This window comes from Bos grunniens, chromosome 3 (genome assembly GCF_055505025.1).
Source record: "Bos grunniens cultivar Pamir isolate PY7600 chromosome 3, Bosgru_T2T1.0, whole genome shotgun sequence".
NCBI lineage: Eukaryota > Metazoa > Chordata > Mammalia > Artiodactyla > Bovidae > Bos > Bos grunniens.
In genome coordinates this window covers 35,491,313-35,507,617 of record NC_141167.1, presented here as the reverse complement: position 1 = coordinate 35,507,617, position 16,305 = coordinate 35,491,313, and the positions used below count along the sequence as shown (strand labels likewise).

The following is a 16,305-nucleotide window of genomic DNA, read 5'->3' as shown; positions in this document are numbered from 1 at the left end:
CAGCAGAAATGTTGTAGAGCAAGAGTTTGGCACCAGATTTGTCTCACACCAGGGCCCACTTCCCACTCACATACCTCCCTGGGGAGCAGTCTGGAGAGCTCACTATAGCTTTAGCCATTTTGATCCTAGTTATTCCATTCCTTAGCTTAACCAGGCTTAAGGAAAATTATGGAATATTAGAATAATACAGCCTCCTCTTATTTCCCAGAAAAAGTCCAAGCTGAGATCGACAGGGTGCTCGGGCAATCACAGAAGGTGAGCACGGCCTCTCGAGAGTCCATGCCCTACACCAACGCTGTCATCCACGAGGTGCAGAGAATGGGGAACATCGTCCCCATGAACGTGCCCAGGGAGGTGACAGTGGACACCGTCCTGGCTGGATACCACTTGGTCAAGGTAATTAGAGGCTCACTCACAGCCTCAGATCTCCAAGCTTATATTTTAAATGGTGTGAATCTCAACTGAAAAGTGACATGTTTTCTTCTCTTAGAGAAACACTTATGGGGAGAGGTATTTTTGCTGGTGGAATACTAGATTTTTTCTTTCATTTGGGATCTTTACAAGATTAGTTCAAATATATGTTAATAGGTGTTCTGGAGGGGAAGGGGGACTCCTAGGTCAAATGTGTTTATATGAAGATTGGCTTTTCTTTGCTACGAGATTGCTCAGTGTTCTTACTCCGTGATTGTGAATATCTCTGGGGATATAGCTGCAGCAATTCTCAGTCAGACTTTGCTAAGAGATCCTTTTGTTTGCCTTGGGAGAGCTTCTCACAGGATGGGGACCTGCCAGACTTATGTTGGAAAGTTCTGCTTCTTTTTTTTTTTTTAATTTTATTTTATTTTTAAACTTTACATAATTGTATTAGTTTTGCCAAATATCAAAATGAATCCGCCACAGGTATACATGTGTTCCCCATCCTGAACCCTCCTCCCTCCTCCCTCCCCATACCATCCCTCTGGGTCGTCCCAGTGCACTAGCCCCAAGCATCCAGTATCGTGCATCGAACCTGGACTGGCAACTCGTTTCTTACATGATATTTTACATGTTTCAATGCCATTCTCCCAAATCGTCCCACCCTCTCCCTCTCCCACAGAGACCATAAGACTGTTCTATACATCAGTGTCTCTTTTGCTGTCTTGTACACAGGGTTATTGTTACCATCTTTCTAAATTCCATATACATGCGTTAGTATACTGTATTGGTGTTTTTCTTTCTGGCTTACTTCACTCTGTATAATAGGCTCCAGTTTCATCCACCTCATTAGAACTGATTCAAATGTATTCTTTTAATGGCTGAGTAATACTCCATTGTGTATATGTACCATAGCTTTCTTATCCATTCATCTGCTGATGGACATCTAGGTTGCTTCCATGTCCTGGCTATTATAAACAGTGCTGCGATGAACATTGGGGTACATGTGTCTCTTTCCCTTCTGGTTTCCTCAGTGTGTATGCCCAGCAGTGGGGTTGCTGGATCATAAGGCAGTTCTATTTCCAGTTTTTTAAGGAATCTCCACACTGTTCTCCATAGTGGCTGTACTAGTTTGCATTCCCACCAACAGTGTAAGAGGGTTCCCTTTTCTCCACACCCTCTCCAGCATTTATTGCCTGTAGACTTTTGGATCGCAGCCGTTCTGACTGGCGTGAAATGGTACCTCATAGTGGTTTTGATTTGCATTTCTCTGATAATGAGTGATGTTGAGCATCTTTTCGGGCAGAAAATGTTGACTTATGAGGGACATGTGGGACCACTTGAACCAAAATCACATTAGTACTGCTGTTTCTAACATAACGTCCCCACAGGTATTGTTTCCAGCGTTAACTTACAGCCCCTTGATGGGACTACCTCAAAAGGGAAAAGAATCCAAGCCTGTGCACTATTAAATAACAGAAAAGAGGAGAAGGAAACCAATACTTCCTTGGTTCCTAAAGCAGTCAGGACTCTATAGATTCTTTCAAAATGTCTGATTCAGTCCTCAGAATAATTCTGCTATCCTCATTTTACAAATTTGAAATCCAGGCTCAGAGAGTGATTAATCTTGTTTAAGAATTCTCAGTTACAAAGTGACGAGAGTTGGGTTCCAGAAACAGACTCGTTCTGAGTTCCAGGCTCATCTTTGTTGTCTACACCATGTTCTCTTTATAAGAGTTGCTCTACTTTGACTTTAGAAGAGTCTCCCTGCAATTGTTCTCAGTGGTTCTCTGTTAAATTCCCTGCGTTCACAGAGGAAATTCTGCTCTCTCTGCCCTGCTCTCTTAGGATCTCAGCAGACAGCTCTGCTGTGCCCCCTAGTGCCCTCTCTGCACACTGCACATTCACAGTCTGCTTTCTCACCACCTTGGTCCATCTCTGTGGATGCATTGCAGTTGGCCTGAGTCCCTCTGTATGTGGAACCTGGGGTTGATCTCAAGGGAAAAACACAGGAGCATCTCCCGTGGGCTCCCCATGGTCTCTGTGCCTACAGAGCCTGTAAATGCAGTTATTCCTGCAGCAACTGTGTTTTTGATTTTCTTGCTGATTGACCATCTTATGTGTGAAATATGAGGTCTAAAGGTTTTCACAGGTGATCTTTGCATATTCACAGCAATATATTTAACTGCTATTTATATTTAAGAACTATCCTAACTTAAAAGATTCATTCCAACAGATTTTTTCTGATGTAATGTTCAATGAGACCTAGCGAACCAACTAAATCTGATTTTTATTTTATTTCATTTATTTTAATTTGAAGACAATTACTTTACAATATTGTGGTGGTTTTTGCCATACATCAACATGAATCAGCCACAGGTGCACATGTGTCACCCTATGCTGAACCCCCCTCCCACCTCCTTCCCCACCCCATCCCTCAGGGTTGTCCCAGGACACCAGCTTTGAGTGTCCTGCTTCATGCATCGAACTTGCACTGGTCATGTGTTTTACGTATGGTAATATACATGTTTCAATGCTATTCTCTCAAATCATCCCACCTTCACCTTTCCCACTGAGTCCAATAATCTGTTCTTTATGTCTGTGTCTCTTTTGCTGCCTTGCATATAGGATCATCATTACCGTCTTTCTAAATTTCATATGTATGCATTAATATACTGTATTGGTGTTTCTCTTTCTGACTTACTTCACTTTGTATAATAGGCTCCAGTTCCATCCACCTCATTAGAACTGACTCAAATGTGTTCTTCTTTATAGCTGAGAAATAGTCCATCGTGTATGTACCACAACTTTCTTATCCATTCATCTGCCAATGGGCATCTAGGCTGCTTCCATGTCCTACCTATGTAAACAGTGCTGCAGTGAACATTGGAGTAAATGTGTCTCTTTAATTCTGGTTCCCTCTGTGTGTATGCCCAGCTGTGGAATTGCTGGGTCATATGGCAGAATGGAACTGGAGGAATCAACTTTTCTGACTTCAGCCTATACTACCAAGCTACAGTCATCAAGACAGTATGGTACTGGCCAAAGACAGAAGTACAGATCAATGGAACAAAATAAAAAGCCCAGGGATAAATCCATGGAACCCTTATCTTTGAAAAGGTGAAACTATACAATGGAGAAAAGACTATCTCTTTAACAGGTGGTGCTGGGAAAACTGGCCAACCACCTGTAAAAGAATGAAACTAGAACACTTTCTAACACCACACAGAAAAATAAACTCAAAATTAATTAAAGATCTAAATGTAAGACCAGAAACTATAAAACTCTTGGAGGAAAACATAAGCAGAACACTCTCTGACATAAATCACAGCAAGATCCTCTATGACCCACTTCCCAGAGTAATAAATAAAAATAAAAATAAACAAATGGGACCTAACTAAACTTAAAAGCTTTTCCACAATGAAGGAAACTATAAGCAAGGTTGATAAGGCAGCCTTCAGAATGGGGGGAAATAATAGCAAATGAAACAACTGACAAAGAACTAGTCTCCAAAATATACAAGCAGCTTATGTAGCTCAATACCAGAGAAACAAACAACTCAATCAAAAAGGGGGCCAAAGAACTAAACAGACATTTCTCCAAAGAAGACATGAAAGTGAAAGTGAAAGTGAATTCGCTCAGTCATGTCCGACTCTTTGCGACCCTGTGGACTGTAGCCCACCACGCTTCTCTGTCCATGAGATTTTCCAGGCAAGAGTACTGGAGTGGGTTGCCATTTCCTTCTCCAGAAGATCTTCCTGACCCAGGGATCAAACCCAAGTCTCATACAGATGGCTAATAAACACATGAAAAGATGCTCAACATCACTCATTTTTAGAGAAATGCAAATCAAAACCACAGTGAGGTATCATCTCACACGGGTCAGAATGGCCACCATTAAAGTCTATAAACAATAAATGCTGGAGAGGGTGTGGAGACAAGGGAACCCTCTTACACTCGTACAGTCACTATGCAGAAGTGTGGGGATTCCTTACACTGACTTTTAGTAGCAACTAAAGTCCCCCTGGAGGATGTCGTGTGCAGTGCTTCTCTGTAAGCCCCAGCATGGGAGCTCTGAAGTCCTGGCTGCCAGGGTCAGGATGCGCCCCTCTATTAGCAAGGGAAACTGACTGAAAGCAAAAGAAAAGAAGATGAGGTAATGGATCCTTGGCCAAGGATCCTTGGCCAAGGATACATAATGAAAGCGATCCTCAAATTGTGTAAGATTTAGGTCCCACAAAGCTGGCCTGGTTGATTCGTTCAAGATGATGCAACAGAAGGACACCAGCTTAACTCTTCTTATGTAAACACAAAAATCACAATTATCTACTGGGTGCTCAGTCGCTCAGTCATGTCCGACTCTTTAAGATCCCATGGACTGTACCCTACTAGGCTTTTCTGTCCATGGGATTTTCTAGGCAAGATTACTGGAGTGGATTGCCATTTCCTTCTCCAGGGATCTGCTGAATAACCATTAACAAAACTGCTAAAACTTGTCAAAAAAGACACCCTAATTCCAGTTTTTTAAGGAATCTCCACACTGTTCTCCATAGTGGCTATACTAGTTTGCATTCCCACCAACAGTGTAAGGGGTTTCCCTTTTCTCCACACCCTCTCCAGCATTTATTGCCTGTAGACTTTTGGATCACAGCCATTCTGACTGGCGTGAAATGGTACCTCATTGTGGTTTTGATTTGCATTTCCCTGATAACGAGTGATGTTGAACATCTTTTCATGTGTTCGGATAAGAAAGCTGTGGTACATATATACAATGGAGTATTACTCAGCCATTAAAAAGAATACATTTGAATCAGTTCTAATGAGGTGGATGACTCTGGAGCCTATTGTACAGAGTGAAGTAAGCCAGAAAGAAAAACACCAATAGAGTATACTAACACATATATATGGAATTTAGAAAGATGGTAACGATAACCTGTATGCGAGACAGCAAAAGAGACACAGATGTATAGAACAGTCTTTCGGACTCTGTGGGAGAGGGCAAGGGTGGGATGATTTGGGAGAATGGCATTGAAACATGTATATTATCATATGTGAAACAAATGTCAGTCCAGGTTTGATGCAGGATACAGGGTGCTCAGGGCTGGTGCACTGGGAAGACCCAGAGGGATGGTACGGGGAGGGAGGTGGGAAGGGAGTTCAGGATGGGGGACACATGTACACCCGTGGCGGATTCATTCCAATGTATGGCAAAACCACTACAATATCATAAAGTAATTAGCCTCCAATTAAAATAAATAAATTTATATATTTAAAAAAAGACACCCTAAATAGATAGCCAGTGGGAATTTGCCATACGACTCAAGGAGCTCAAACTGGTGCTCTATAACAACACAGAGGGGTAGGATGGGGTGGGAGGGAGGATCAAGAGGGCAGGGATGTATGTATACTATAGTTGATACATGTTGAGGTATGGCAGAAACCCAACACAATATTGTAAAGCAATTATCCTTAAATTAAAAATAAATAAAAATTTTTAAAGATACCTTAAATCCAAAGACAAAGAAGAAGCCACCACAAGATATCAGGAGGGGTAGAACTGCAACAAAATCAGCTCCCATACCCACCAGATGCTGTGCTTAATCACTTAGTCATGTTCAGTCTTTGTGGACATGTAACCATGTAACCAAGGACTGTAACCCACCAGGCACCTCTGTCCATGGGGATTCTCCAGGCAAGAATACTGGAGTGGGCTCCCATTCCCTCCTCCAGGGGATCTTTCCAATCCAGGGATCAAACCCAGGTCTCCCACATTGCAGGTGGATTCTTTACAGTCTGAGCCACCAGGGAAGCCTACTTGCCAGGTGGGCAACCTGCCAACTGGAAAACAATTATACTACAGAAGTTCTGCCACAGTAGTGAAAATCCTGAGCCCCAAGGCAGGCATCCCAGCCTAGGGGTCTGGTAACAGGAGGAGGAGCCCCCAGAGAATGTAGCTATGAAGATGAGCAGATTGTGATCTCAGGAATTCCACAGGGCTGGATGGAAAAAGGACAGTCTTGGAGGGCACACACAAGACTGTGGACTGTGTGCACATGAGCACACAGGCAAATAAAGCAGTGACCTCATAAGAGGCTGGACCAGACCTACTGCTAGTATTGGAGGGTCACCTGCAGAGGCAGGGGGCAGCACAGCTCACAGCAGGGACAAAGACACTCAGAGCAGCAGCTCCAGCAGATACTCATTGGCATGAGGATGCCCAGAGGTTGCCATACAAAGAGTCCTGGAAAATATTGGGAACAAATGACAAATTGAGAAACTGAAAGAGACTTGATGTAGTAAGCACGCAGGGAGAAGGATGGTGACTCAGGATGGGCAGGTGACGTGCCCATAACCTAAGAGAGATGGAAGCCATTGAGGGGTATCTATTGAGGTCCAAATATGGTGGGCGGATAGAAGTGACATAATTAAATCATGTCCAAAGCTATCTCAGCTTTCAATGTGTCCAGCACATTGAAGGGGAAAGAAAGGATATGGATGTAGTTAGGACTAGTGTAGGAGTGTGGGAAACCAAGGTAGTAACTTGGACCAGGCAGTGATGGACCTGAAATGGAGGTGACAGAATCCAGAGAAAACTCAAGTCAAGTTGAGCAGCCCAGCGAAGGCCTGGACGAAGGCAGAATGAGGGAAAGGGGGGCGTTAAGGAGGACTCCTGAGTTTGTTGCTGCATACCAGGAAGAATAGTGGTTTCTTCCACTTGGTGACCTTATTCTATTGTTAAACTTTCTGTGGACTTTACTAGATAATGGAGGGAAGAGAATGTGAGAACCGTAGGCAAATGAGACATTTTTCATGTTGGACAAACTGCCATAGTTACCACTTGAGTAAGCAGCTGGGTCAGTCTCGGTCTAGAACTGCCTGCCCACTGTCACATTATTCATATATGTTTCATATGTGTTCACTGATGCATATGTGTTCCCTCCCAAGTTCTACACTGACAAGTCCCTGCAGAGATCCATTCTGCACTAAGAGCAGTCACACTTCCCTGACAAATTCCCAGCAGACAATTCCAGTCCATCACTGTAAGCTGTCCCAAGGCAAAAAAAACAGTGCTAGGGATTGGGCTCAGAAGGTGGTGGGTTGGTGAGGCCGAGGGAGTTCAGGGTGCTGTCAGCCCAGGTGTGGGAGCGCCGGAGGACTGCCGCCCGTCTGTACGTGTATGTTGTGTGGGTCAAGTCTTGCCTGAGTCTCTTCTGCCTTCTTCAGGGCACCATGGTGCTGACCAACCTGACTGCACTGCACAGGGACCCCGCAGAGTGGGCCACCCCTGACACGTTCAATCCAGAGCATTTTCTGGAAAATGGACAGTTTAAGAAAAGGGAATCCTTTCTGCCTTTCTCAATAGGTGAGTAGCAAGAAATAGGTATGTGGGAACCCAGGACTCCTCTCTCTACCCTTGCCTACTCTTCTCCTTGTGATGCTTTGCTTTAGTTGGAACAACTCCAGATAGCCCTGCCAAGCATGACTCACTCTTGCTGTGGTTGCACCTCAAGATTCCCTGGGGTGAGCATCCCCAGGATTAATGCTGTTGCTTCCTAAGCCCTGGCTTGACTCTGATGGAGATTTCAGCTTCACATTGTTCTGTCCCTGCCAACACTGGGGATAGAAGCGTAGCCTCCTCCTGTTACCCACAAAGAAGGTTGGAACCTTACCATCTGAGTAGAGTTTTAAGTGTTCCAAGATCTTTTTAGAGCCTCCCACTCACAAAAATGTAAAGTGAATTACTACAAAAGGGATGGGGGAGGTGCCAGTAAAGGAGCTGCTTGTCTGTCATTATGGGCATCACAAGGGACTTGTGCCATGGACTTAAGTAGATGAGATTCTACTCTTTAAGATATTCCTGAAGAGGTCTTTTAAAATTTTGCCTTTTTAAACTCTAATAACCCCTTTACAAATATAGTTACATCATTCACATGATGCACAACCCGAAATGTATGAAAGAGAATGCAGGGAAACTCTCTCTCATGTTTCCAAGGCAGCCAGTTCCAAAAGTTCCAAATATTTTAACTTATAACTGTGAAATGAGTAACAAAATTCTTCATATGTATCAGATAATGAGTTATGTATTTTGTTGAGATCATTTCAAATAATATCCCAGATCCTTAATTCTATAAATGTTTCTTGAGCACCTGTTATGTGTAAAGTATTCAGTCCTGAGGATATGAAAAATGATTCAGTAGACAAAAATACCATGCAATTCTCCTGTAACCTTTCAAGGTTCAAATTTGAATCACCGCTTTGGGTATAAGGAAGATAACTGAAGTTTAGCAGGGTCAGCTATGGAATATACACTCATAAAAGTCATGGGGGCAGTCCTAGAATTGAGTGTTATTCATGTTTATCCAATACTAATGCCCGTGCCTCTTCCTAACAGTATCTCCTAAAATAATAACTAAATGCTACACTGAGTTGACATTCTGAAATTCATAGTAGTTTTCTTATCATTAATTTTCTGTGACAGTATCATTTTGCTGATCATGCCACAAAGGCACAGAGAGGAAGGGTCTGGAATTTGACCCCATGCTTAGCTTAGCTTAGGCATGATCCAGAGCCCAGGCTTCCCTGCTGTAGGATACTGTCCTGAGTGTATCTGAACTCATTCGATTAGATCTTCTGTGTCTTTCCTCTCCAGTTCTGTGCCACCTTTGCTCACATTGGGCAAGTCACTTTCTAATCTCAAAGCAGAGATGAGATGTAAGAAAACCTTCCAGTCTTTCTGTCTATAAGAGCTTCAGGTTTCCTATTACAGTACAAAGTTTTAGCTGTTTTAATGTTATAATTCTCCTGAAGTTTTTGTTGTTGTTGTTGTGAGAGTTGTAACACACCCTTCTAATTACAGATTTTATTTGCAAGGAAATTATTTTATTTAATATGTACAGCAATCCAGTTATTAACAGTTTGACAGGAAAGAAATCAGTATTTCCTTTCCCAAGGCATAGAAATTAGGATTTAGAGAAAGCTGTTTCTTACCCAAGGCCATGTGCCCAAGGAATTGGCAGAAAACAGCCTAAGACTCATTTGTTGTTTTTTTAAATTTTTTTTTGTAAAGCAGAGTTCATTTACAATATTGTGTTACTTTCAGTAGTAGAGCAAAGTGATTCAATTATATATATATATATATATATATATATATATATATATATATATACACACACACACACACACACACACATATATGGAGAAGGAAATGGCAACCCACTCCAGTGTTCTTGCCTGGAGAATCCCAGGGATGGGGAGCCTGGTGGCTGCCGTCTATGGGGTCACACAGAGTCGGACACGACTGAAGTGACTTAGCAGCATACACGTATATACACACACCTTTTTTTGTTGTTTTAGTTTTTTCCCTTACAAGATACTACAAAATATTGGTATACTTCCCTGAGCTATACAGTAGGTCTTCATTGGTTATGTATGAAGTTCTAATCTAGTGTGCTCCCTAACACAACTAGAATGTAACACATTTACTTACTTAAAAGCCCTTCCATTTTAAGATTCACCAAGTCCATGTCATATGTATCGATTGTTACATTGCTGTATTACAAAGGTGGTAAACTCAGTGACGTAAAACAGTAAGTGTGTATCGTTGCCCGAAGCCTACAATTGAGCTGGGAGCTGCCTGATCTTAGCCGGGCTCTCTTGCCTGTGTAGGAGGTCAGATGACTGAAGACTGATCTAGGACTAGATTGGCTGGGTCAGTGGGGCTCTTTTCCAAGTTTCCTCCTCCAGCAAGCTAACCCCCGCTGGTATACATGCAGATGATAAGACCCAGGAGGGAGGAAAGCACACAGTGCCTCCTGAGAGCCAGGCTGGGAACTGGCGACCGTCACTCCCACTTCATTCCGGGGCCCACGCAGGTCACACTGTGAGCCCCAGTTCAAGGGAAAGGGAAATAGCACAGCTTTTATGGGAAGGGCTGTGGAATCACATTGCAGATGATGTGGGTACAGGGAGAGGGGGGAGATTGGAATTTATGGGAAGGGCTATGGAATCACATTGCAGATGATGTGGGTACAGGGAGAGGGGGGAGATTGGAATTTATGGGAAGGGCTATGGAATCACATTGCAGATGATGTGGGTACAGGGAGAGGGGGGAGATTGGAATTTATGGGAAGGGCTATGGAATCACATTGCAGATGATGTGGGTACAGGGAGAGGGGGGAGATTGGAATTTATGGGAAGGGCTATGGAATCACATTGCAGATGATGTGGGTACAGGGAGAGGGGGGAGATTGGAACAAGTGTTGCAATCAGGTAATATCCCTCTTTCTGCCTGGGAAGAACGAAATTCAGAGAAGGTAAGCAACTTGGGGTTTTCCTCAGCTGTGGCAGAACGCAGCCTACCTAAATAGAGTAGGAAACGGAAGCCTGAAAAATGCTCTGAATCGAAAAGTCAACACTACTATTCGTTTTTCTCCCACCACACTCCCATCTGGGGCACAGTTGCTTTGACTCATTCTTGATCCAGCACTTTGTAAAGAAAGCTTCCTTGAAGAATGGGGTGTGGAGAGCTCCCTCCCTTCTCTTGGAGAGGCGATCAGGTGTGGAATTAGAACACACACACAGTCAGGGCAGATGGCAGAGGTATCATTGCAAACATATTTTTTTTCTTCATTTAAGTGTTTCCCTGTTGATGCAGCGAAGCAGCAGACATCTTCATGAAGACAAGAGACTGAGTCCTCATTTTTCAAAGTAATCACTGGATCATAGGAGACAAAAAGAGAAAGACCTTTTTTCAGAAACCCTAGACCAATTCTCTCATTCTTAGTGAGGTGATTGATCTAGTTATTTAGAGGGAGCACCAAGGAGAAGGTCCACATTTCCCGTGGTCCAGAATGAAGTTGTAGAATCAAGTGGCCCTCCTTTTCATGATTTTAAAATCAAATTCATATCTCCTGTATTACTCATATCCTTGTCCAGCCACATAGTGTAGTTAGGATATTATTTTACAAGTTTGACAACTGAAAATGGTTTAGGTTGGTGAGAATATTTACTCATAGCCCAGAACTGGTTACTGGTTACCAACACTGTAAATCTGGATCCTGACTCTGTGGATCCAGTTTTGTCACAAATCTGGATTACTTGAGGATAATTTTCAGTATTTACAATACAGCTGGTTTGGTACCATTTGAACAAATTTCTTCCTCTGCTGCATTTTTAACTGATGTCCTCATTGTTCTATTAGTGATGCGTAAAGAGATCAGAGAGAGGGGAACAGAGATGATTAGAAACTGCTGGTGGGAAACACAGACACACAGGCACAAAATCATATAAAAAGGACATAATTCTGAAGCATATCTTGATTTATTAAACACATTTGCAGGCATTCTCTAATCTTATTTTCAACAACTGCTTACAGAGGCAGAGGACAAAATTGAGGCATACCCCTACAATAACTATTTTTGAAGAATATTTCACGACATGGGGAAAAACCAAAGTAACAATAGCAATGCCCAGAATTAACTACAGAGAGTAATCTCAGGGATGGGTGTGCAGGAGAATCTTTACAAAGACAGTGAGGAAATTTGTCAAATGTTAACAAGGGGTTTTTGTCTGGATTATGGGATTACAAACATCTTTTATATCTTTATACTTCTCAGACTTTTTTTTTTTCATTTTTGCAATGAACATGTATTAATTAGTGAGAAGGTAAATTATTAAAACACCCACAAGAGAGATAATGGAGACCCGAGTAGGGTGTTGTAGCCCAAGTGGGGAGGAGGGCATCATGAAGGGAGGGGCTGGGGGAAGCCTGGAAGAGATGGTGCAGAGGTGGGCTGAGACGGGGTTGGCCCTGCACGGGCAGCCCTGGCAGGGAGATGCCCAGTCCTGATGGAGGGAAACGTGATGTAGAGAGAAGATGCCTCATACTTGAGAAGCCTTGATCTGATGTTCACTTTCTTATCCTTCTCAACAGTTGTTTTTTATAATGATTGAAAAATATTAAAACAATTTTTCTTTTTGTCTGCTTTTGTCATCATCATTTCCTGATGGATTTTTGAACGACTTTAGGCTAGACGCTGTTTGTAGGTCAGCCCAGCCCCTCTGCGCTCTGTCCGCAGCCTGCACCTGCACCCTGTACCTTACCATCCTGACCCCTGAAGGCACTGAGCTGTGCGATTGTAGATTCACTCAACTGGGCTTAGGTTTACAAGGTGGTTGCCATGAAATAAGCCAGCTGCATAAAGGCCAGGGCCTATCAGCCTCTCACTTTGCTCAGTTTTTTAAGACGTGGTACAAGATTTCAGTCCTTGCAAGACACAGTCACCACCTGAGCAGGTAACTCACGTCATATTTTTGTCTTTTAGGAAAGCGGATGTGCCTTGGAGAACAATTGGCCAGGACAGAGTTGTTTATTTTCTTTACTTCACTTCTGCAAAAATTTACCTTCAGGCCTCCAGAGAATGAGAAGCTGAGCCTGAAGTTTAGAGAAAGCCTGACCAGCTCCCCAGCCAGCTACCGCCTCTGTGCTATTCCTCGGGCCTGAAATTGTCCAGAGGGGGAGGAGAAGGAAAGAAAGAAGAATGGGCCTGTTCCCCTCAAGACAGAGCACATGCTCAGGAGTGAGGGAGCAGCATTCAGTGCCTCTAGGACAGGTCACAGGAACTGGACTCAGAGGAAACTGAATCCAAACCCCAGCTTAACTGTCTCCAGTGGGGCCTTGGGCAAATCAGTTATGTTGTGAGTGATTTCATTTTCATTTGGGAAATAGAAGATGGACAATGATTTCTTCTCTAAAGCAAAAACTAATGCAAAGATCAAAGGAAATTAAGGGCTTTAAATGGCTTGGAAACCATAAAGCACATCATAAAATTCATAGTTGTGATCTGCCTTCTGTGTCCTTCCTTAGACAGAAATATGCTTCTGGCCTGTTGAGATGGCCTGGGTCAAAGTGGGACCAAATGGTGGATAAGAGTCAGAAGTTGGGCCCTGGGGCAGCCATGGAGGTCAGCCAGAAAGGCCCTCACATTTGGTAGCACCAGGCAATCTTATCCTGCTTCTGCCTCAGACTGGCCCCTGGGAAGTCAGCAAGGCAGGTAGATTCCTATTAATAAGTACGGTTCTGTGGAAAAGCAGTTTCTCTGGTTTACCTAAGAAAATACTACCTTGGCCTTGGACACCAGAGACAAATAGAATGTCACCAAATTTAAACAAACATGGAAAGCTACTTAGGGGGAAGTAAATGTGGAAATATTTTCTGACTTTAACGTGCCCTCTTACCTTAAAACCTCCCTCATGCATTATTTCTGAACCCCCTTATTGTTGTTAAGAACACGGTGGTTGTGATGTTTTCTTAAAAATTGATTGTCACTGTGATTGACATGTAGCCCCAGCCTAAACACAGATGATGAGCATTGACAGAGTATTGTGTAGAAGGAGACAGAAATGCAGGAGTCCTGCTCAGCCCTCCTGTGTGGGTGCTAAGGAGAGAAAATGCCATCAACTGGAAGGCCAGGTCCCACTGAGAACCCATGGGGTTGGGATGCCAGCCCACATGCAGACAAGCAATGAAACATGGTAAACTGTATTAAACCTTATAGAAGGTCTTTTTTCCTAAGGCTGTTAGAATTAAGGAATTTAAATAGCTCAGAGCAAAAAGGGCCATGAAGACATGGGGCTCTTCAATCCTGTTGCTGGGATTCAGAGAAAAACTATGTCAGTGGGCACCATTAAAGGAAAATAGAAATAGGAAGGGAGGCAGGGAGGAAGGGAGAGTCTGGCTGGATCTATCCTGTGTCTGTCAGAGCCAATTGGTATTCAAAGAGAAATGATTGTGTTTCCTAAAGTGCATGGGGAGGGTTTGAGTTAGACTAGAACTCACTTCATGGAAAAGAGACAGGGAAAAAATGAAAACATTAACAGGCTTTATTTTCTTGGGCTCCAAGATCACTACAGATAGTGACTGCAGCCATGAAGTTAAAAGACATTTGCTCCTTGGAAGAAAAGCTATGACAAACCTAGACAGCATTAAAAAGCAAAGACATCACTTTGCCAATAAAGATCTGTATAGTCAAAGCTATGATTTTCCAATAGTCATGTACAGATGTCAAAGTTGAACCATAAAGAAGGTTGAGCACTGAAGAATTGATTCTTTCAAATTGCTGTGCTGAGAAGACTCTTAAGAGTCCCTTCAACAGCAGGGAAATCAAACTAGTCAATCCTAAAGGAAATCAACCCTGAATATTCATTGGAAGGAATGATGCTGAAGGTGAAGCTCCAATACTTTGGCCACTTGATGTAAAGAGCTGACTCATTGGAAAAGACCCTGATTCTGGGAAAGGTTGAGGGCAGGAGGAGAAGGGAGTGACAGAGGATGAGATGGTTGGATGTCATCACCAACTCGATGGACATGAGTTTGAGCAAGCTCCGGGAGTTGGTGATGGACAGGGACGCCTAGTATGCTTCAGTCCATGGAGTCATAAAGAGCTGGACACACCTGAGTGACTGAACAACAACAGCAGGACACTGAGAGCCCCAGCTGCATCACCCGAATGCACTTTCCTTGTAACCTTTTGGAAAGCTGCCTCTCTGGAAAGCACTGCAAATTATATTTCTAGAATAAAATGAATCAAACCAGCCCTCGAACACCCAAACATCTGAGACCTTGTCTTCCACTCTTTATTCCCCCAATCAGTTTATCCTCTTTGGAGACTAAGAATTGGCCAAAATACTTTTCATTATGTGCTCAGTCTCCTAAATTATAAAATATAGGGCTTTTTATAGTCATCTCTGAGGTCCATTCCTACTCTGTTGTGCATTTTCCATGACTCTCTGGTGGATCAGAGGTTAAAGCATCTGCCTGCACTGTGGGAGACCTGGGTTCGATCCCTGGGTCGGGAAGATCCCCTGGAGAAGGAAATGGCAACCCACTCCAGTATTCTTGCCTGGAGAATCCCATGGATGGAGGAGCTTGGTGGGCTACAGTCCACCATCCCAAGAGGGATGGTATGGGGAGGGAGGAGGGAGGAGGGTTCAGGATGGGGAACACATGTATACCTGTGGCGGATTCATTTTGATATTTGGCAAAACTAATACAATTTTTTAAAGTTTAAAAATAAAATAAAATTTAAAATAATATAAAAAAGAATTTTAAAAAAGAGAGTTATAAAAGGACAGAAAACAAAAATTATTTTGTAATGCTTTTACAGATCGAGAATTTATATTTTACGGTCTCTCAATGAGCTTTTGAGAAAAATATAGGGCAGAAAGTTCAACTACCCTCAGTCCTGTGTCCCCAAGTTTCTGGTTAATTGTGGTCACATGCTACTTGGGTCTGGGCCCCATTGCATCTATCAGGCCAGATGAGTGTCCAGGGGTTTTCCATTGATCCCATGAAAGTGAAAGTGAAGTTGCTCAGTCCTGTCCGACTCTTTGCAACCCCATGGACCGTAGCCCACCAAATTCCTCTGTCCATGGGATTCTCCAGGCAAGAATACTGGAGTGGGTTGCCATGCCCTCTGCAGATATACCATCCTAACACCAATCAAAAGAAAAGTGAAGTCGCTGTACTAAGTGCTGATATCAGAGCAAGGAAAATTATCATAAATTTTAAAAGGGAAGTACATAACAAAAGGATCAGTTCTCCACGAAGACATAGCAATTCTACAATGTGCATGCACCTGCAAACTGATGGAACTGCAAGGGAAAATAGATGAATTTCTTATTATAGTTAGATACTTGAATATCCCTTTACCATCAGTGGACAGAACCAAGAGTCAGAAAATCAGTAAAGGCAAAGTTGAACCATGCAATATTACCACTTACTTGGATCCAATTGAGATTTATAGAATTCATAATCTAACAAGAGCAGCACGCATATTCTTCTCAAGCTCATGTTGAACATTCACCAAATAGGCCACATTCTAAGTATAAAAC

At 42.9% G+C, this 16,305-nt stretch overlaps 1 protein-coding gene across 2 annotated transcripts in view; it reads left to right on the top strand.

The window, feature by feature from the left end:
• LOC147375464 (cytochrome P450 2J2-like) overlaps nucleotides 1–13,246 on the top strand; it is a 38,136-nt gene extending 24,890 nt beyond the window's left edge. For both annotated transcript variants that reach the window (XM_086390272.1, XM_086390271.1), the window contains exons 7-9: nucleotides 209–396; nucleotides 7,639–7,777; nucleotides 12,738–13,246. In XM_086390272.1, the coding sequence (XP_086246398.1) occupies nucleotides 209–396; nucleotides 7,639–7,777; nucleotides 12,738–12,916 (506 nt within the window). In that variant the 3' untranslated portion in view covers nucleotides 12,917–13,246. The remainder of the gene's footprint in view (nucleotides 1–208; nucleotides 397–7,638; nucleotides 7,778–12,737) is intronic.
• Nucleotides 13,247–16,305: the final 3,059 nt, after the last annotated feature.